General features: G+C 42.0%; 1 protein-coding gene across 1 annotated transcript; it reads left to right on the top strand.

Moving 5' to 3' along the window:
• Window positions 1-8863: 8863 nt before the first annotated feature.
• LOC147857126 (proteinaceous RNase P 2-like) lies at window positions 8864-21918 on the top strand. The gene is made up of 7 exons (XM_087328580.1): window positions 8864-9015; window positions 10181-11490; window positions 11588-11683; window positions 12423-12604; window positions 12713-12833; window positions 21091-21159; window positions 21228-21918. Exons 2-7 carry the CDS (start codon window positions 10417-10419, stop codon window positions 21414-21416), a joined length of 1731 nt encoding a protein of 576 aa, XP_087184706.1. The 5' UTR covers window positions 8864-9015; window positions 10181-10416; the 3' UTR covers window positions 21417-21918.
• The last annotated feature ends 733 nt before the right edge of the window (window positions 21919-22651 follow it).

The raw sequence follows: 22651 nt of genomic DNA, 5'->3' as shown, positions 1-22651 counted from the left end.
ATGCGTGAATCGGCTTCCACAAGTCGACAACTCACAAATTACGAGCACAATTCCGACTACGAAGAGTATAGCGGAATGTACGGGCACAACTCCGACTACGAGGATCGTGGCGGAATGTACGCATACAACTCCGACCGTGGCGGAATGTTCATGATGAAACATAGAGCAAACTCTATGTCGGCCTCTACCTTAACTAGTGCCCTCAATCCGGAGGACGTATGGTTTGTAGACTCTGGAGCCTCAAACCATATGACATCACATAAAGAATGGTTTCTTGAACTTCGAGAGCCGGAGCGACCCGGTTATGTCGAAACCGGAGATGACACTACGCACCCGATTCGGCACATCGGCAATGTCCCGTTCGGCGAAAGAGGTAAGCAAACATACATTAAAAATGTCTTGCATGTTCCCACTATCACGAAGAATTTGGTCTTGGTCGGCCAAATGGTTGAGCAAGGGATGCAAGTACGATTCGATCAAGAAGGGTCACTCATCGAAAAAGAAGGCTGAATCATCGCATGCAGAAGAAGAGAGGGCTGGATGTTCATTCTCGATTCGCACGAGATGAAATCTGCCATGTTCGCGAAAAGCACGAAAGCCGACTCCGACATACAGCTATTGCATAAGCGAATCGGTCACATCAATCTCAACAAACTCAAAGCAATGAGATCGAAAGGAGTCGTTATCGGACTCCCGACATTCAAAGAGAAGGAAATTGAAGGTGTATGCGAAGCGTGCCAATTCGGCAAGCAACACCGACACCCATTCCCGAAGGAGCGGAATGTGAGCAAAGGCGTACTCGACGTAATTCATTCCGATGTATGGGGTCCGGCCCAAACGGCGACATTCGGCGGATGCCGATATTACGTGCTCTTCATCGACGACTTTTCTAGGCACACTTGGATCTATCCGATGCGGCAAAAGAGCGAAGTGTTCGGACACTTCCAAAAGTTCCAGAATGAAGTCGAGAAAGCCACGAGCCGACATGTATGATGCCTTCGATCGGATGGCGGCAAGGAGTACTTCTCGGATGATTTCACGGCGTATCTCCGAAAGGAAGGAATTCGACGAGAATTCACTTGCCGACACACTCCGCAACAAAACGGAGTAGCCGAGCACAAAAATCGGCACATCCTCGAAGTAGCGCGGGCCATGATGAACGAGAAGCATATGCCCAAGTTATATAGGGCCGAAGCGGCAAATACGGCCGTCTACCTAATGAACCGGTGCACAACATCCGGCGTGCACGAGGTCACTCCGCACGAAAGATTCTTCGGAAAGAAGCCGAACCTATCACATGTTCGGATATTCGGCTCCATTGCGTACGTGCACATCCCCGACGAGAAGTGTCAAAAGCTCGACCCGAAGTCGGAGAAATGTATCCTCGTAGGATACTCACTGGAGAAAAAGGGGTACAAGTGCTACAACCCCTCAACTCGACAATCTCAAGTAAGTCGAGACGTCGTCTTTGACGAGTCTACATCCTGGTATGCACCAGAGACAACTTCGACTCCGACCCCGCTCGACCCGAAATCCACCAAACAAGAGATAGAGGATGAAGATCACCTTACGCGCATGTTCGAAGAAAGTCCGATCACGACCCGACTGAGCGGACCACAAGAGCCTTTGAGCGATCAAAGCACATCACGGCCTAGCCTGAAGATGGACAAAGGCAAGGCGAAAATGGCGGAATACGAAGACGATCGCTTCACCGATGATGAGTCAACTCACTCACTCGACAGTGAGTTCGGCAGTTTCGAGGTACCAATCGGAGCAAAGAAAGCCCTCATCTCTGCAAATGAAAAGCTCCGCCGATCCACTCGTGAAAAGAACCCCGTAAGTCAATTCGGGTACAACGATTACATGGCGTACCATTACGCCTTTATGATGAAGGTGGCGACAGTACGAGAGCCGGAAACCTTTTCGGAAGCCGTGAAGGACCTGCGATGGATCAAAGCAATGAACGAGGAGATGCAGGCACTACGGAAGAACGAGACGTGGGATCTCGTTCCCACCTCACCACACAAAAAGGCGATCGGATGCAGATGGATCTACAAGGTGAAGTATAACTCCGATGGTTCCGTCAACCGCTACAAAGCTCGACTCGTAGCGAAAGGATACACTCAGACACATGGCGTCGACTACGAAGAAACCTTTGCCCCGGTGCGGACCGTAATTGCGATTGCCGCGGCGAAAGGGTGGCACCTCCATCAAATGGACGTCAAGAACGCCTTTCTACAAGGCGAATTAGAAGAGGAGGTGTACATGCTACAACCACCCGGCTTCAACTCGAGCACCCATCCGAAAGTTGTATGCCGACTCAAGAAGCCACTCTATGGCCTCAAGCAAACACCACGTGCTTGGCATTCGAAGATAACGCAATATCTTCATCAAATCGGGTTCCGTATGTCAAAATCGGACAACTCCCTCTACATACGAAGCGATTCCGCAAGTCCGATCGTCATCATTTTATATGTGGATGACCTAGTCATTGGAGGTGAGCATCTCGTCGAAATCAATAAGTTCAAATCCCTCCTTTCCGACAAGTTCGAGATGACGAACATGAAGGAGCTCCACTACTTCCTTGGCATCGAGGTAATTCGGACTCCGGCCGGAATCATGATCTCTCAACGGCACTACATCCTCAACTTGTTATACAAGTTCGGGATGGCTGAGTGCAAATCCATGGCAACCCCGCTCGATCGTAATCTCAAACTGGATGCGAACTCCGGCACCAAAGCGTGTGAGCCGACTCAGTATCGGCAACTCATCGGGAGTCTCATCTACCTCACGATCACTCGACCCGATCTGAGTTATCCGGTCGGTCTCCTTAGCCAATTCATGCAAACACCGCATGATACTCACTTGGATTGCGCTAAGCGAGTTCTACGGTACGTGAGCGGCACAATGGATTGCGACATCCTCTACAAGACCGCGATGCCAATACGATTCGAGGGGTACACAGACGCCGATTGGGCCGGCTACGAAGCCGATAGAAGATCAACCTCCGGATTTGTTTTCTCCCTTGGCAGCGGAGCAATATCTTGGAGTAGCAAGAAGCAGCCCACCGTCTCTCTTTCGAGTAGAGAGGCAAAATACAGGAGCGCAGCCGTAGCTGCGTGTGAAGCCATATGGCTCAAGAGGATTTTGAAGGATCTGGGCGTACCCATCAAGGATCCGACTTCCATTTACTGCGAAAACATGAGCAGTATCTATCTGGCTCAGAACCCGGTGTTCCACACGAGGACAAAGCACATCGAAGTGCACTATCACTTCATTCGAGAGCGCGTTCTGGCTGGCGATGTCGACCTACAACACATAAGCACCAATCTTCAAACGGCCGACATCTTCACTAAAGCCTTAGGAGTCGACAAGCTATGGCAATTCATGACCGATCTCGGATTGACGATCCCTGATCTGCCAAGCTTGAGAGGGAGTACTGAAGACACTACGCAATAATGCGTAGATTCCGCAACCACACACCGTAGCAGCAAAGAGTCGATCTACCGCGCAAAGCCGCGAAGAAAGACGCAAACCGAAGCACAGAATTCGTAACTATGCACAACGCAAGCTGGAGCACGGATTCCGCAACTCCACATAAAGCGAGTCGACGCGAGTCGACGCAGACTCCCGAACATGAATTGAAGCGGATTTCGGATACCGTCTAAAACCGACCCGACTTGAGCTTGAGGGGGCGTGTTGAGAATCAAGCTCAACTTGGTCTAGTGTGTGAACTCACCTTGAGAGTGAAGAGACACCTCAACGGTCAAGAGTCACCATTATGTCACCACTTTGTATTCTAGCATTTAGTATGAGTCATAGAATCATATTCTATGACACATAACTTATGAGGTTTCACATTCCCCATGCTCCTGAGCCTTGTAGTTAATGAAGAGAGAGGGTGACTACATAAAGCACCCTCCTCCCACCTTGTATAATGTTGAGTCTATCTCCTTTGTCAATATACTTTTACCTTGCGTATTCCTTGTCTCTCTCACTCTCTCTCTCTCTCACACACACACACAGTTCACACCTATTCCGCTTCACAAGAATCCATCTCTTGATTCTTTACAGTTTCAAATTCCAAGGCACATGCGGCACCGTGAAGATCACCATCGGTTCTACCGTCCTTGGATTAGCACACTCGATTTCTTGTGGGTAAAACGCGAAAGCCTTCCCATGTCTTTCAAGCATTCCACGAAACATCCGCTCCTCTTCAGGGAGGAGGAAATCCTCCCTTCCAACTCGTAGCTTTCCCTTCGTCTCTTCAGTGAAGACGTGACCAATTGTATTTGGGTTCCTTAAGCTTGGATCTTTTGCAACTTCCTTCATCTTTTGCCAGCTATCTTCCGGTAGCGGAACCGCAACTGGCTTGATCTTCCTATCCACGGTTTTATATTTTGTGTTGACTTCGGCTTCCTCTATCAAGATGCCTCGATGATATTCATCGATGATAGTATACATGTTGACGGAGTTAACCGAAATCACATGTTGATGGTGAGGATAGCTCAAGTCCACGACTTCCTCGATTTCGCCGATGGTGTCATTAAATGAGGCTTCCTCCAGAATATATGACACGAATTATTCTTCTTCGATTATGCTTTCTTCTTTTAGCACCTCCTCGAAGTCTTGTATCTGACACTTTTCCTTCTTGTTGAGTAGTCTTAGTTTGCATGCGCCGCTAGGTGTGACGCATGTTGCTTTTCCTTGCAATCCACACACTTTGCTTCCTTGTGGGGACTTATGATTGCTCAGACTATTTGTGCCCCATGCTTCAATAGTCTGCTTTAAAAATCCGAGGATTCGCCTCCAAGGCTATCTCGGTTCCTTTCATGATTACCTCGCACCGTCAGTAATTGAACAGATCTTTTACTATCAAGACTCTTGACGGAGCGAAGCCTGCTCCATTATCGAACACCTTGGTCTCCATCCGGGACGATCTTATATATGGTTGTCCTAGGATGACGGGATGTGAAGCTGAGTCTTGCACGAAGAAGTGTTGATCAATCTCCACATCCCCGATCGTGACTTTAACGTTGGGGCAAGCTCCGTACAAGTCCTCCGTAGCCTTCGTCGCCACTCGAATCTTCCATCCGTGGTTTGTATTAATCGGCCATCTTCCTTTCTTGTAGAACTCGATCGACATGAGGTTGATCTCTGAGCCATGGTCAATTAAAGAGACCACGGTCTCTTTCTTCTCCCCGATCTTCACCGGCGTCTCCGTTGTCGCTCTTGCCCAATGAGGCCGCGAGTAATGGCTATACACCACCACTTCTTCTTCTTCCTCCTCTTCCGATCTTGCCATGGTTATGGCACTTGTTTTCACCTCCTCTTCATCAGATTGTTGCCGCTTCCTTTTAATAAGGTCCATGATAGTATCATGGAACTCCTTCTTCGCGATCCCAAGTAGCTCTCTCCAGCTAAGGTAGACATGACTATCTAAAACCTTCTCCTCAAGGACCTTCCGCAAGTTAGTTGTTTATTCTATGTCCGACCTTAGCTTGTAAGTTGGTGCCGCTCGTTCTTTTCCTTTCTTTGTTGATTCTTCGACTTCCATCCGAGCAGGTTGGCTCGATCCACCGGGCTTCATGTTTGTTTCCCCAATCTCTTTTCTTGGGATAGGTTGGATCTAACCTCTGCAAAGCTTGTGTTTTCGTCGATTGGATCTAACCATCCGGTAGCTCGTCGCATGTTTCAGTCAGCAAGTTTTAGATCCTCCGAATTGATTTTGCCTTTTTCTTCACACTCGAAGACCGTTGGCCAAAACCCAGCTCCTGGCTTGATCATTTTAAGATTCTCTTTTCCAACTCGTATCCCAGCCGAAGCGGCATAGTGCATAGCCTCCACATGCCTTGCATCTTCTTCTTCTACAATCTTTTTCAGCCCACCTCTTTTGAAGTTCACTCCTAGTGGCTTCCGGGTCTCGCTCGAGTTTATCATGTTGTCGTCCAAATAGACGACATTCTTGCTGATCGCATCTTGCAAGTCAGCACATTCTCTCCATGAGTGTTCGAAGCTATCGCACCACACACATCTATACGCTTCTTTTCCCTTGGGCCTGCGTCAACCTAAGTTGGCTAGCGATACCACTTCAAACTTCTTGGAGAGCTCTTCGATTATAGACTCCTCCATTGCTTTCTTGTCGAAATTGTTGATCGGCTTACTAGGCTCAATCGTCGTAGGTGCCTTCTTCCACAATTGTGGATTCTGGACCTCAGCTTCCTCTTGCCATTGTCGCCGCTTATCAAAACGGCTGCAAGCCTTCTTCACCGCTGCCTAGTCCGCTACCAAGCCATTTGGTTGCATTTTTTCCTCCAAGAAACTGCTCAATTCTCGCCGATCTTTCGCATCCACTGCCTTTAGGAATAGTAAGACTCTATCTCCGTCGAGAACTCGTTGCTCGACACTCGGAAGTCGGTTGTACTTCTGGTCGAATTCGGCATAAACTCCTGATGCACACAGATTCTTCCCTTTCTTCTCGATCCAATTCATTAACGTATGCCGAGTCATCCGTGATGCATCTTCAAGCATGTATTCAGTGAGAAGAGCCCTTTCGAACTCCGCCCAAGTTGCATGCTCATTTTGGATGTCCATCACGCGCTCACGGATCCCGGGTTCTACCACACGCTTAAAGATTGAAGTTTGTTTTAGATCATGGACATCTCTTTGTTGCATCTCGTTCCGGTAGGTAGCAAGGAAATTTGTGATGTTCTTGCCACCAAATCTTCCAATTGTCTCCACAATTCGGTCAACAGCTTTGTTGACTAAAGCCTCCCGATCTCTCTTTCAGCATGAATTCGATGACGGACACCATGCCTTTCGTCAATTCTTCTCCTTGAGTTCCACTTGTCGAAGCCATCTTCGTACTTGATATCCTCCTACTGCCTCGCTTCACGTCGGGTTCACCAAAGATGTCACGAAAATACGACGAGGATACGTGAACGTTGAGGTGAGACCCCGGGGCCTTTGACTAGAGGATATCAAATTCGTGTATTTATATACTAAGAATTAACTGAAATGAGAAAGATTAACAAATTTCATTAATAAGTAGAAAGAAAGATTACAATTAATCCCAAGATTGGGATTACAAAAAGTTTGCTAATGGAGATGGGTAGAGTAATAGATTAGAGGAAATTAAGATATGAATTCTATAGAAAATTAGGGCTTTTGGCATTGATAAGAGATTATGGTTTTATGAGTTGAATAGCTTCCGTATGGAAATTTAGGGTTATGAGTAAGATATGGCTTCCATAAGGAAATTAGGGTTTACTTGAGAGATATGGCTTCGATAAGATAATTAGGGTTTACTTTAGAGATATGGCTTCGATAAGATAATTAGGGTTTACTTTAGAAATATGGCTTTGATAAGATAATTAGGGTTTACTTTAGAGAAATGGCTTTGATAAGATAATTAGGGTTTACTTTAGAAATATGGCTTCGATAAGATAGGGAAACCCCGAAGGAAAAGAAAAACAATATAATATATGGAGAGAGCCTGAGTGTAGGAAAAAAAATGGAATTTTATATGGAGTTCTCCCTTGATCATCTACATGTCCACTTTTTGTTGCATGGCCTCTACTTTTAGTTGCTTAGCTTTTTCTTTTAGTTGCATCTATTTTTAGTGGCATGGCTTTTTCGTTTAGTTGCATGTGACCGTCCACATGACCTTTACTTTTTGCATGCACTCCAACTTTAGTTGCTTGCGTCCACATGGCCTTTACTTTAGTTCTCTTCACTTTACTTTAGTTTGTTGCATGATCCAATCTTCCGTCCGTCCGCGTCCAACCTCGTCCAGTAGCCAGTTCCGCCTGATCGCCGAATCCCTCGCCGGCCGGTTCCGGTTCCAATTTGCTTGCCGGTTCCGGTTCCAGTTTTGCTTGCCAGTCGGTTCCGGTTCCGGTTTTTCTTACCAGCCAGTTTCCGGTTTGCATACCGGCCGGTTTCTAGTTCCGGTTCCGGTTTGTATTTTGGACTTGAGAAGGTGTATCGCGTTGGTGCACCAAAATCAACCAATGAAGAAGATGGTAGATCAATAAGTCGCAACCAACAAATTGGTGCCAAAAGAAGTGCAACACTAGACATCTTGCAAGAACTTATTGGCAGCTCCCCAAACACTTCCGAATCCCACTCCGGAAAACTACAAAGAGGTGCTAGTCGGGCTAGGAGGAGATTGCCATTGGTTGACCATGAGAAGGTTCGGTGTTTGCGTTGCGATGGCTTGACCTTGACTTCAAGGGACTCAAATGTTACATGTTGTAAAAATTGTGGTTGCATCTTGCAATCATCCCGACATGAGCCATAATCTTAATATGTAACGTGTATATTCATATTTCATTTTAGGGTTGTCAACATTTGACATTTTAATATTTTATGTAAGACTTGTTATTTGAATCTTTATGTTTTTGTGAGAAATTTTGTGATCAGCTTCATGGCAAATATTTGTTGTACACTTACAATTTTGTGGAGTTTTTGATGTTTGTTGCTACAGAGTCAGGCTCCTTCTTATTGATGTGGTTTGACAACGGGGCTCCTTCTGACAGAGTCGGGCTCCCTCTTGTAGAGGCTGTCTGACAACGGGGCTCCTTTTCACAGAGTCGGGCTCCTTGTGACAGACGTTGTCAGCTTTTTATCCATCTTGGACGGTGGAGATTGAACGCGCCATCAGCGGTGCGACCTGCACCGTCCCTCTCCGCGATTCCCTCACTTGCCCTCTTTAATATTTGGTAGCAGTTAGTCACGAGCATATTATACATACATACATACATACATACATACATATATATATATAATAATAATATATATATATTACATATGCATATATGCATATGACTATGGACGGATACTATGTATGTATCTAATTCTTCTTCTACTTCGGCTGCTGCTGCTGCTGCTTCGTCGCCATAGCTTCTCCTAGACGCTTGCTATTCAACTTTCAACCTCACTCTTCTTCTTCTTCTTCTTCTTTTGCTGAATCTCATTCCTCGCCTCGGAATTCCCTACGCTATATTGCTACTGGTAAGGCGCATTCTTCTCCATTTTTCTTTCTCTTTTGTCCATGTCTTTTGCATGGTGGAAAATCATTCTCCGGAAAACTTTCAGAGGAAACTTATATGAAGAAGAGAGAAAGTCGCACAGAAAATCTGTAAGTTTGCATATGGAAAGAGAAAGAAAGCTTCATTGAAAGTTTTGAAGGTCATGGAGAAAGATATCGACGAAATAACAACGGACTTCACAAGAGAGCTAGCCACAAGAAAAAGACAAAAAAGGAGCTTTGGCACAAAGTGTAGATGATGACAGAGAAAACTAAGGTTTTACGTAAGGGATGTTTCAATGAAGATGAGATGTACAGGTTCATAGTGAGTGTAAAAACCTCACGGGAAAAACCTACGAGTTAGCAAGGCATTTGCTTAAGAAATCTCCAAAGGAAAAGTGAATGGAAAAATCCAGTTTTTTCCTTATTTCCCCAATGCCCCTGAATTTTTGTTATTCGCCTCGTGGATAAGCAGAGAAAGAGTCAGACATGGGACAAAATCATCATATAAATGCTCAAATACCATATTTTATTTAAATGTAAGGGATGAGCGGACTATGTATTGCTCAGGTAGCACATATAATTGGTCTTCCAGGGTTGAAAAAGTGAAACAGCATCTAGAGAAATAAAGAAAGACTCGTGGGGAGTTTTGGAGATTACTTCCCAAAGAAAAAGGACCTTAAAAAGTGCTAAAAATTCACAGAGAAAGTAGAGGAGACATTAAGAAAATAGCACTGAAAAGAGATATAAACTTTCATAGAAGAGGAAAAATTCATAGAAAGGGTAAAATTCATAGAAAATGTGATAGTTTGCAAGGGATTGGCATAAGAAAGCTAGATAAAAAGGGGTGGAGCTTCATACAAAAGTTTAAAGGCAATAAAAAAGTAAAATTCTAAGTCTAAGCAAGTTATTTGCTATATGAATTTTGCTAGAAAAAGGAATTAGATTCATAGAAAGCATAAAGATCGTAATAAAAGCAAAGAGTTTGTCGTACAAAATTTCCATTGAAAAAAGAAAGATATTAATCGTAAATGTAAAGATCACAGAAAAATCTCACATTTTAGCAGCAGATTCACACATTTTGTCTAGGAAACATAAAGATCAGACAAATGTAAGAGTAAGTGATTGAATTTCATGTTTGATTAACAGTAAACAGGAAGAAACCTAAGGGTGGTAATCAAAGGAGACATGAGCCTAAAGAGAAGAGTAACAAAAGTCTTCGTTCTATCAAAGGAAATAGCATAACTCCTCCTTCATGGAAAAGGGGAAGTTGTAATTCCACTTTGGCAAAGATTATATCATCAAAGAAGTTTAACACATTAATTCCACAAATTTCCTCTATTCAGCTTCAGAAAACTTATAAATCACACTGTTCACAGCAAATTATGCTTGAAAGTAATAAAGAAAAAAGGCAAACAGGAAATATGGCTGCAGAATCAAATGGTCTAAGACCATCTAAAAGAGCAAAGAAGTGCTCAGAGGAAGTCCTGCATGTTTTGAAGCTTAATATGTGTTCAAAACATGGAGATCTTCATGGTGCACTAGCAGTTTATGACATAGCCAAGAAAGGGGTTTTTACACTGAAACAACAGCAATACAATGTCTTGCTGTATATGTGTTCTGCAGCAGCTTCTGGTGGCCTGACAAGGCGTAAAGGTGCATCTATTATTGAGAAGAAGGAAAAAGAAAGAAACAAAAAAGAGGGAATTGAGCAATCAACAGATGTTGAAGTCATAAAATTCAGCCCAGATGACATGGATCTAGCTGCAAAGAGAGGTGCAGAGATCTATGAATGCATGCTACGAGAAAATGTACCCTTTAACGAAGCTACTTTTACATCTGTTGCCAGGTTAGCAGTTGCAAATGGTGATGGTGACATGGCTTTTGAGACTGTGAAGAAGATGGCTGCCCTGAACATAGCTCCAAAGCTTAGGTCCTATGGGCCACCACTGCTATGTTTTTGTAAGAATAACCAGGTAGAAAAAGCTTTTGAAGTGGATGATCATATGATTGCATCAGGAGTTCTCCCAGATGAAAATTTACTCCAAAGCTTACTAGGGCTGAGTGTGGCAGCTGGGTTGGAGGAAAAAGTTTATTCTCTATTGCATAGACTCCGAACAACAGTGAGAGATCTCTTGCCAGAAACAGTAGAGTCCATTGAAAAGTGGTTCAATAGTGCGGTTTCGGCCTGTGTTGGAAAAGATAATCAACCTTCTAAAGAGGAAATTCAAGAAGCAACCAAGTCATGCGGTGGAGGTTGGCATGGTCTGGGCTGGTTAGGCAAAGGCAAGTGGAAAACAAAGAGAACAACTATAAGCAAGACAGGGTTTTGTTTATCTTGTGGAGAAAAACTATGTACCATAGATTTAGATCCAATTTTGACTGAAAAATTTGCAAACTCTGTTGCTGACCTTGCCTTCCAAAGAGAGAAGAATACCAACGGTTTTAAAGATTTTCAGGTTGGAAACATGTTTGTGTTAGAGCTATATATGAACCTCATTTTTCTCAAAACTTATGTAGGATGATTTTTTATATTTATAAATACTGCGTTGACAGAAATGGCTAGATGCAAATGAACCTTTTGAAGCAATTATAGATGGTGCCAATATTGGGTTATATGGCTGCATGCTTCGTGGATTTAACTTCAATCAGGTAAATAAGGATCCTTGGCAACCTACAAACATTTAATCCAGGAATAGATAAAATAAGAAGCATCATTAGTTTAGAAGTTTGATGCTCTGATCTATACATGAAACTAAGGCATCGTTTTAGGATACATTCATATCCAGGGCTTAGGCTAATACGATAAATGAATGTAACCAGGGGGTAGAAATTAGCTTTGTTTTGCCATCTATAGGAGATCACATGGATGAATAAGGTGAATTTTCCTTCTCTAAACACTTGCCGTTGGTCCTGAATCTTTCATCTGTGCTGACACAGTTATTGTATGCTGCTGCTGTGGCATTAAAGAAAATGATAGCAAAATCCTCTGGAAAAAGAGGGGATCTAAAAGGTTACAAAAATGACAAATTTCCGACTTCCCTGACCTTCTACACAGCTCAGTTATATTATATTCCACCTTAATTTATAGGCATGCCCCCACTATCCCCTAATGCTAATAATCTTTCCATGAGTAGGGGTTATTAGTCCCTCAGTATGCCTTGTAAGTTTCTTTGGGCTCTTTGGCTGTTTTCCATTCTGTTTTCCTTGTTTTAATCAACTAATTACAGTAAAACAAGTATTATCTTTTGCCCTTGACATTGCATTTCTAGGTTTGATGAACATTTCACTTTTACCTTAGGCGTGAGCTCAATATATTGGAAGGGAATTGTGATTATTTTGGTTGCTTATAAGAATTTATATTTCAATGATAATATGATCTATTTCACAGGTTTCAACAGTGGCAAATGCTGTCAAAGCAAAGGGCGTGACTGGCAAGTCACCATTAATTGTCCTACATTGTCGACGTACATCAGATAAAGCACAATTATCGCCACAATCCCAGCATATTGTTGATAATTGGGTTGAGAGCAACTCATTATACTCTACCCCATATGGTTCTAATGATGATTGGTATTTTCCATGCTCTTCTTGTATATAGGCATGGAGCTTGGTGACTAATATGTCTACATTAAGAATCTGTTCTCTACTAATAATGTTTGACAATATCTGTATATTCAGGTATTGGCTGTATGCTGCAGTTCGTTATAAATCTCTTCTTGTGACAAATGATGAGATGCGGGATCATATATTTGAACTTCTAGGAAATGATTTTTTCCCTAAATGGAAAGAGCGACATCAGGTGTGCTCTATCTTCTTAGAAATTCAGTTGAACTATGATCACTTATTCTGTCTTGCTGGTTTGAAACTGGATGCAAGCATAGATATTATTATTCATATGTTGAGGGTATGATTGCTGGAAGTTTAAGATCACACTGTCTACTGTATGATGATTCCAAATTGTTTTAACAGCATTACATATATATTCATTGTATACTGCATTATGCATTGAAATTTAGGGAAAATGGCTGCCATATGTTTGTCACTCAGAACAGTGGTCCAGAGTAAATTGGGATAGAACAGTATATGAATGATTTAGAATTCAAGACAATTTGTTTGTTCGGGTAGATTGTAGGATTCAAGTCGTAACATTTCTTGCACATGGCATCAGTATAATTTCTCATTTTTGTTTCTTAGTGAAAGTGAACTGCAGCGTTTTGCAGAGTTGAAATAATTCTGAACTCTAAATAGTCCCAATAGATGTTAACAAATAGGAAATGTGAGTAGGATGTGCATATGAGACATGGCTTAGGAAATGTGGGGAGTGTGTGAACCCAAAGAGAGGGAGTGATAATGATGGAAATTTTGTTAGGCTTGAAAGCTTTCATTCGAACATAATATTTCTAGAGCTTCTTGTGAAATTGCAACCAAATACAGCACATTTCCTATAATAAAAAATAATATGTGCTAATCAAGATGTGATCTAAATTGATGGGAGCCATTTTAAACATTCTCAGAAACCAAAAACGGACAGACTTCATGTTGACACTGTTAAATTCCACTGGTTCAGTGGGTTGGCTTCCTGCTTCCTTTCTTTAAGTTGGGTATCTGCTAGTTTAGCCACAGTTGGCCTAGCGAAAAGAGGCTACGCTGTTACGTCCTTGATGGTGAGTCACAATTCAGAGTGTTGGAGTTGAGTTATAAACTGCACAGGATCAGTGGGGAGTTTCCATTTCTACTTGCACTGCGCAATCAATGGGAAACAGAGGGGAGACAAAAAGCTTTACAAAATTTTGTGTACATTGTTGCCTTTTATGTCATTGTTCTTGTGACCACATTGTATGGTTTTACATACCCCTGACTCTTCTGGTTCACATATAACGTGGTTTTGTACCACCTGTAGCATTAGAGGACATGGCAATTTTGGCACGTGTTCAAAAGAAGTGTTAGAGATTTTACTTGTTTGTGAGAAAAGCTGTTAATAGCAGCAGCGGAAGAGTTAGAACAAAATAGACACAGCCAAGCTGTGAGAAGGATGTTAGAAAGCAGTAGAAAAAATGGTTGCAAAGAGTAGAGACACAACCAAAGAGTTGTGCTTGTTTGTAAGTAGCAGCAGAAAATAATCTCATTACAAAAGAGGCTGGTATAAGCCTATTTATACAAAATTGGGAATGGTTGTTTGGTAGTTAAGAGACTCTTGTACTACCAAACAGGTACAATAAACTAGGAATAAAAAAAGGAATATCTTGGAAAAAGTGGAAGAGAGAAAAGGCATTTAAAGCGTTGCAAATTCTAGAGAGAGAAGAATTTGGGAAGAGAGAGAATGTAGTACAGAGATAATAAAGATGAAAGAGAGTGCAAGTCTGGAGCTGCCACCCTCCAACACCTCTCAACTCCAGAACGGCGGTCCAACATTGAGTCGCCAAGGAGCTGATCAATGGCTTGCCTTGGAAGTGGCTTAAAATAAATCAGCCACATTTTCTTGAGTAGGGCAATATGCCAACTTGATGACTTGTGAGTAGGCTGTGGGACCAGCTCCCATGTATGATTCCACTCAATGGAATCAAGTTCAACTTCCATTGCTGCTTTCCACTTTGGAAGAACAAGGGGCTCTTTTGCTGTTGTGGGTTCTTGTGATTGCACAACAGTGCACAGTGCAAAGTTGCATGAGTAAGGAGGCCGTTGTGACTTACGTGTTCTTTTCATGTTGGTTGGAGAACCAGATGTATATTCATGAAGTTCAACATCGGAGAGATGAGAATCACGAATGGTGGCTTGAAGCCACTTGGGAAGTGGTGGAAGCTGGTGTGAGAAAAGCTGTTAATAGTAGCAGCGGAAGAGTTAGAACAAAATAGACACAGCCAAGCTGTGAGAAGGCTGTTAGATAGCAGTAGAAAAATGGTTGTAAAGAGTAGAGACATAGCCAAATAATAGAGCTTGTTTTTAAGTAGCAACCAAAAAAAAAAGTCTTTACAAAAGAGGCTGGTATAGCCTATTTATACAAAATTGGGGAAAGTGGGTGAAATGGTTGTTTGGTAGTAAAGTGGCTCTTGTACTACCAAACAGGTACAAAAAACTAGGAATAAAAGGGAATATCTTGGAAAAAGTAGAAGAGAGAAAAAGGCATTTAAAGCATTACAAATTCTAGAGAGAGAAAGCATTAAAGGAGTTGCAGATTCTAGAGAGGGAAGAATCTGGGAAGGGAGAGAATATAGTACAAAGATAATAAAGATGAAAGAGAGTGCAGGGCTGGAGCTGCCTTCCTCCAACACCTCCTCTCAGCTCCAGAACGGCGGTCCAACATTGAGTCGATCAAGGAGTTGATCAATGGCTTGCCTTGGAAGTGGCTTAGTAAATAAATCAGCCACATTTTCTTGAGTAGGGCAATATGCCAAGTTGATGACTTGTGATTTCATAAGTCACGAACAAAATGGTAGTGCACTTCGATGTGTTTTGTTCTACCATGAAATGCTGAGCTATGTGCCAAGGCACGTGCACTTTGGCTGTCGGTGAAAACTGCAATAGGAGAGTCTTGCAAAACACCAATGTGAGAAAACAATTGCATCAACCATAGCAACTCACAACAAGTATCCAAGTAGGCGCGATATTCAGCTTCCGTCGATGAAGTAGAAATTGAGTTTTGCTTCTTCGATTTCCAAGAAATCAAGCCTGAACCTAACATAAAACAATAGCCAGATGTGGACCGTCTAGAATCAATATCACCTGCCCAATCAGCATCTGAGTAGCCAACAAGCTCAATGCCGCCTCTAAAAGACAAACCATAGTCGAGTGTGTTGGCCAAATACCGAAGAACTCGAATAGCTGCTTGCCAATGACTTTGTCTTGGAGCAGTTGAGAATTGGCTGAGAATACTCACGCTATAGGACAAATCAGGCCTGGTATAAGTTAAGTGAAGAAGGGACCCAATTAACCTCCTATATTTTGTGATATCCTCAAATATGGGAGAATCGTCTTCACGAGATAGCTTTGAGTTTGAATCCATTGGACAGGAGATTTGTCATGCTATAGGTCTCAAGGAGCTGCTTGAGATACCTATGTTGGCTAAGAAAGATACCACCATGTGATTGATAGACCTCCATATCTATGAAATAATGGAGAAGTCCTAGATCAGTCATTTCAAAGGTTGTTTTGAGGTTAGCACGGACCTCCTCGATTTTAGATGCAAGGGACCCTGTAATTAGAAGGTCGTCAACATATAATATGATCAAGCAAAGCAAATTATCTTGGGAAAAAACATAGAGATTGCTGTCAGCATTACAGTTTTGAAACCCAAGAGAGAGAGAAGCTATCAATTTTGTCATGCCAAGCTTTGGGAGCTTGCTTTAAGCCATACAAGGCTTTGTGTAACCTGTAGACCATGTTTTTTTGCTCTAAAATCTCGAAACTTGGAGGCTGTTCAACATAGACCTCCTCTTTCAAGTCACCATTAAGGAAGGCTGACTTGACATCCATTTGAAAAATGGGCCATTTGTTGTGAGCAGCAAGTGCAAGCGCACATCGGATAGAGGTGTACCTTGCTGTTGGAGCAAAAGTTTCCTCGTAATCCACTCCTTCGACTTGTGAGTAGCCTTTTGCCACTAAACGTGCCTTGTGCTTATCCAAAGTACCATCAGCATGGTATTTGGTCTTGAAAATCCATTTCAGTCCAATGACTTGTCGATGTGGAGGCCGTGGGACCAGCTCCCATGTATGATTCCGCTCAATGGAATCAAGTTCAACTTCCATTGCTGCTTTCCACTTTGGAAAAACAAGGGCCTTTGTTGCTGTTGTGGGTTCTTTTGATTGCACAACAATGCACAATAAGGCAAAGTTGCACGAGTGAAGAGGCTGTTGTGACTTACGTGTTCGAGAACCAGATGTATACTCATGAAGTTCAGCATCGGAGAGATGAGAATCACGAATGGTGGCTTGAAGCCACTTGGGAAGTGGTGGAAGCTGGTTTGTAGAGGGAGGGGAAACAAGTGGAGTTGAGGGAGAGGATTGAATTGTCGACGAAGTTAGAGATTGAGTAGGAGGAGATGGGGGGCTTGAAGATGAGACATCTTTGTCTAAAATAGGAGATTTCGGAGGAGCTGGGATTTCAACCATGAACTCAGGTGAAATCCTAGAATCATCCGATTGAGACTCTACAAAATGAACATCCCTAGAGATGACTAGGGACTTTGACTCTAAATCCCATAACCTGTATGCTTTAGATTGTGCTGTAACCAAGAAATTTGCATTTCTTGGTTTTAGACTCAAATTTCGTCCTTTTATGATCTAAAATGTGAACATCAGCATCACAACCAAAGACTTTAAAATGAGATACTGAGGGCTTTACACCTGTAAATGCTTCTTCAGGCGTCATTCTAGCAACTGCTTTTGTTGGGCAGCAGTTGATGATGTAAACTGCTGTGTTGACAGCTTCACCCCAAAACGAGAGAGGAAGATCAGATTGAGATAGCATTGTACGAGCCATCTCTTGGACTGTCCGGTCCTTCCGTTCCACGACTCCATTTTGTTGAGGAGTATTGGGTGTAGAAAATTGGCGAGCAATGCCTCGTTGAGAGCAGAAATGGTGGAAAGCTTGGGAGATAAACTCTCCACCATTGTCCGACCTGATCTTTCGAACTTTCTTGGATGTCTCATTCTCCACGAGAGCTACCCATTCTTGAAATTTTGCGAAGGCTTGGGATTTTTCTACAAGAAAATAAACCCAAACCTTGCGGGAGAAGTCATCAATTATAAGCATGAAGTAGCGTGCACCACCAAGAGTAGTGGTTTTCATGGGACCACAAAGATCCATGTGCACTAACTCCAAGATAGATGTTGCCCAGTGAGTGGCTTCATGAGGGAAAGGCTCTCGATGTTGCTTGCCAGGAAGACAAGCAACACATGGGGTATTGGGAGATTTGAAAATAGGAAGACCCTCAACTAGTTGGGAAGAGGATAGCTTTTGAAGAGAATCATAGTTGAGATGACCAAACCTAGCATGCCACAACGAGGGATCTTCTTGTGCCACCAATGCATGAGAGCCTTGAAGAAGATGAGATTTGGAGTTTTCCAAGGGGCTATGGGAGCTTTTTAGGCTGTATAAACCCCCTTCTTGTGTGCCACTAGCTACAATTTGTAGGCTGTTGGTGTCAATCACTTCCAAAACTGAGCTATCAAAGTAGACTCCATAACCTTGCTTAATGATTTGGTAGACTGAAAGTAGGTTGGCAGAGATGCGAGGCACATGTAACACATCTTGAAGAATGACAGGTTCTTCATTTGAAGAATGGTTAAGAAACACATTGCCCACACATGAAGCCTCAATGCTTGAGGCATCTCCTATGGAGATTTGGGAGGAGCTAGGCTTCACATCATGCAAAATGGATTTGTCATAGGTCATGTGTGAAGTGGCACCACTATCTACTAACCACTCATCAATGGTCGAGGTAGTTGGTCCAGCCAAATGTGAAGTATGTTCCTCAATGCCAAGGAAAACTGTTTCTTTGGCTGAGTGGGCTGAGTTGGATTTCGGTGTAGCTTGATTTTTGGTAGAAGAAGAATTCTTAGCATGGTCCCTTTTCTTTTTCCGACAATCAGGCTGAATGTGACCTTTGTAGCCACAATAATGACAAGTGAGCTCCTTGTAGGCTGGCTTGTTTGGTGATCTTGGATTGGGTTTGTTGTAGGAGTTACCATTTTGCTTCCACTTGCCTTTACTTTTTGCATGTAGAAGCATCTCATTGGAAGTTTGAGCACTTTTCTTCCGTGTTGCCCTGTCTTGTAGCATGCCAAGAAATGTATTCATATCAGGTGTGTTGGGAAGAAGAGAAATTGTGTCACAAAAAGCTGAGAATGACTCCGGCAACTTTATCATTAGATGATGCACAAACTCGACTTCAGTTGACTTGCTTCCCAAAGAAACTAGTTCCTTTTGGAGAGTAACAAATTGCGTTATTTGATCCATGATGTTGGGAGTGTCATGAATCTTGAGACTTGCTAGTTGGCTCTCAATAGCTATCATTTGAGCATGATTAGCTTGATGATACCTCTTTTTCATGGCTGTCCATAGCTCATTGGCTGTCTCTTCATCTCTATCTTGAAATTGACGAGGGATGCTCGGTTTAATATTAAACATGAGGAAAGCATGAGCACGAGAATCCTTATCTAGCCAAGCTTCAATCTTAGAGTTAGATGAGCCAGCAACTGATTTGGTTGAAGAGGATGAAGTTACTGGTGGTTTCTTGTCACTACCATTGTCTACAGTCCATAAACAATGGTATTGTAGCAAGGTCTTTATTTGTAGCTTCATTCCAAGTAATTGTTCCCATCCAAGATGGACTCTTTGGGGAGTTGGGGAATGGTTGATGAAACAATGGTGGCATGTGAGGCCATGGATATCCTCCACTTGAGCTACAACTGGACAATTTACAGCAGTTCTAAGTAGATGCTCAGGGTCTTTCTACTTCTCCCTAGATGCTAGGTGAGGCTCAGATGAAGGGAAAAGAAAAAAAAAGAACCTCCTCTGTAGGTTGGGCGGGTGGCTGCTAAGAGAACCTCCTCTATAGGGTTGGGAGGGAGGGATAAAAGAAGAGAGGTCTGTGTGCTCTTTGGCAAACAAAATCAGGCTGAGGATATGGAGACCTTACTACTCTGATACCATGTGAGAAAAGCTGTTAATAGCAACAGCGGAAGAGTTAGAGCAAAATAGACACAGCCAAGCTGTGAGAAGGCTGTTAGACAGCAGTAGAAAAAATGGTTGCAAAGAGTAGAGACACAGCCAAAGAGTTGTGCTTGTTTGTAAGTAGCAGCAAAAAATAATCTCATTACAAAAGAGGCTGAGATAAGCCTATTTATACAAAATTGGGAATGGTTGTTTGGTAATTAAGAGACTCTTGTACTACCAAACAGGTACAGTAAACTAGGAATAAAAAAGGGAATATCTTGGAAAAAGTGGAAGAGACAAAAGGCATTTAACGCATTGCAGATTCTAGAGAGAGAAGGCATTTAAAGAGTTGCAAATTCTAGAGAGAGAAGAATCTGGGAAGAGAGAGAATGTAGTACAGAGATAATAAAGATGAAAGAGAGTGCAGGTCTGGAGCTGCCACCCTCAAACAGTTTATCTTGCTTCATATCCTCACTATTCTTAATCAAGCATGGATCTTGTTTGTAGACATTATCTTCAATTGCTATAGACCTAGTTTTTGAGTGTTCCAAGTGGATTGCAGTCTAAGTTATTCATTCTTCCCTTTATCAGGCAGAAATGAAAAAAAGGCCAGTCCGTTGAAACTCATAAAGAGGCTATCCCAAGAATACTAGTCTAATTTTCCCACTATAGAATGCCATCTCAAGGAAAAGGTGGCTAGGGTCAATGAAAGGGAAGAGGAGCAGGGTAAAGACTAGTGAACGTAAAGGAAAAAAGATTCTATATAGTTACAATGATGAAAACATCATGTATGAGTGAAAACATTGCGACAAATCTCCTCACCAATTTGCCATTAGTCAATAAACTTACTGATGTTTGTTATTCGTTACAAATTGTGTACGATGGTAAAATTTCTTTTTCTTTACATATCTTCATAAGTGCAAAAATTGTCGCCACACGGCATCAGAGATGCAATCCTCGTCCTGCCAACTCTTCTGTGTTAGATCACTAGACAATGGATATTTTCTGTGGGTAGAAATTTCAGTTCCTATGATCAGGCACCAAACCTGATCGCTGGTTTCTTGTGATTATATTTCAAGCTATTTAGTTTTAAGAAGTTAAAGTAGAACGCCAGTTTTTGTTTGTTACACGTGTTGATGAGCTAACATAGGCAGTTTTAATCTATGTGATGTGTCAAAGTGCCATTCTGATATTTTAGAGACATGAATATTTCTTTTTTTTTCTGCTCGTTGCTCTTTCCGTGAGCTAATGAGACCAGTTACGACTGGCCATGATATTTTTCTATTTTCTCCTTGTACACATTTTCGTCTTCTAAATGTACTGTCTCATCTCATCTCTATTTGATATTAGTGTAGTCCCCAATAATCGTTTTTTTTGTTTCTTTTTATTTGGGGTGTCTTAGGTCCGCTTTACATTCACAAATGATGGATTGGAGCTGTTTATGCCACCACCTTATTCGACGGTGATTCAAGTAAGCATTATATTGAACATTCTCTAAAACGTTCATATAGGGATTGAACTTATGAAGTTACTCTGCAGGAATCTATAAGTGGACATTGGCATATTCCACAGAGTGGGAGTGATGACCTTGAATCACCTCGAGAATGGCTATGTGTAACAAGGTCTTCTATGGACACATGCTGTTTGTTACCTAAAACAAGGTTAGAACTGGGGATGAAGGTTGAAGAGAACATTCCACAAGTGGGTTCGAGTGAATCCAAGTCTTGACAATAATAAAAGAGGATTCCTCTATACATTCTGATATATGACTGCAGCCTCAAGGTGTAGATATCTGAGATCAGTAAGCATACGTCTTTACTTTACTCCCTAACCTTGTTTCAGCTTCCCATCTCCATCAATCAGGTAATATCTCGTATTACCATTGCTTGCATTTTGCGTCAATGTTCTTTTCAAAGTAAAAAGCAATTCAGCCAAAATAACTAAATCCTTGCACAGATTGGAAAGACACTGAACGCTATATATTTCATTATTAGGTAATTGAAATGTTTTATCAAAATATCTGAAAGCTTCAAAGAAGGCTGCATGTGTCCAAATGCATGGTTCCAAATACTAGAGGGTGCTTTCGTAGGAGGCTTGTCATAAGTGCACGTACTTTGAGTGTATCATCTTTGGTTACTTTGTAACATTTGGTCGATCAACTTGACTGATACTTAAATGATTGATCTTATGCAGTTATAAATTTGAAAAATTATTTATTTGCTTTTTATTATTCCCTTGAATTTAACCCTGTCCCCTTTACTATCCAAGTAATGTTATGTAGTGTTATCCAATTAACCATAATCTCTAATTTACTTTATTGATTTAAGTAGTGTCAATTACATTGGCATTGACAATTTTATATTCATAGACCCAATTAGCTTGATGTGTTCTACAAGATTTTTCATGTTTTATATTAAATTAAAGGCATGAAAAGCTTAATGAAGATGAAGATTTGGCATCAAAAAACTTGATGAGTGGAGATGAACAAGCGGCAAAGAAACACTTGTGGTTGAGGATTGCATCTCAAAGTGGACAATGAATACATCTCAAAAGTATTAACAAAGAGAGCATGTCCAGTATGTCTTCTAAATGCATGTGTGCGACCCCCCTGTTCGACCCACTCATGCCAATCTTCATCTTGGAACACAAAATACTTGGAAAACTTGTTTATGTTCTTCACATGGTATTAGCACGTGAAGATCGACATTTGTTAAAGCGTAGCCACTTGATTTTGATCAACATTCCAATGACTCTCATTCTTCAAAAGTGTTTATTTACTTTCCTCAGTTGGCATGAGAGTCATCGGAAAGGGGTGGTACAATTATGTTGAATGGGCTAGAGTAGGGGTCAACTGAGAACCATGTAAATGCTAGAAATACATCACCATAAAGCATCAAAGGACAATGAAGAACCTTCTCAACAATAAAATCCCATGGAAAAACATTAGGAAATAAAACTTTGTC

The sequence above is a fragment of the Azolla caroliniana genome, unplaced genomic scaffold, assembly GCF_043228905.1.
Source record: "Azolla caroliniana isolate FFs.n. ecotype wild unplaced genomic scaffold, voAzoCaro1.0.p SCAF_12, whole genome shotgun sequence".
NCBI lineage: Eukaryota > Viridiplantae > Streptophyta > Polypodiopsida > Salviniales > Salviniaceae > Azolla > Azolla caroliniana.
Note: the sequence above shows the minus strand (reverse complement) of the source record. Positions and strands in the feature narration are given on the sequence as shown.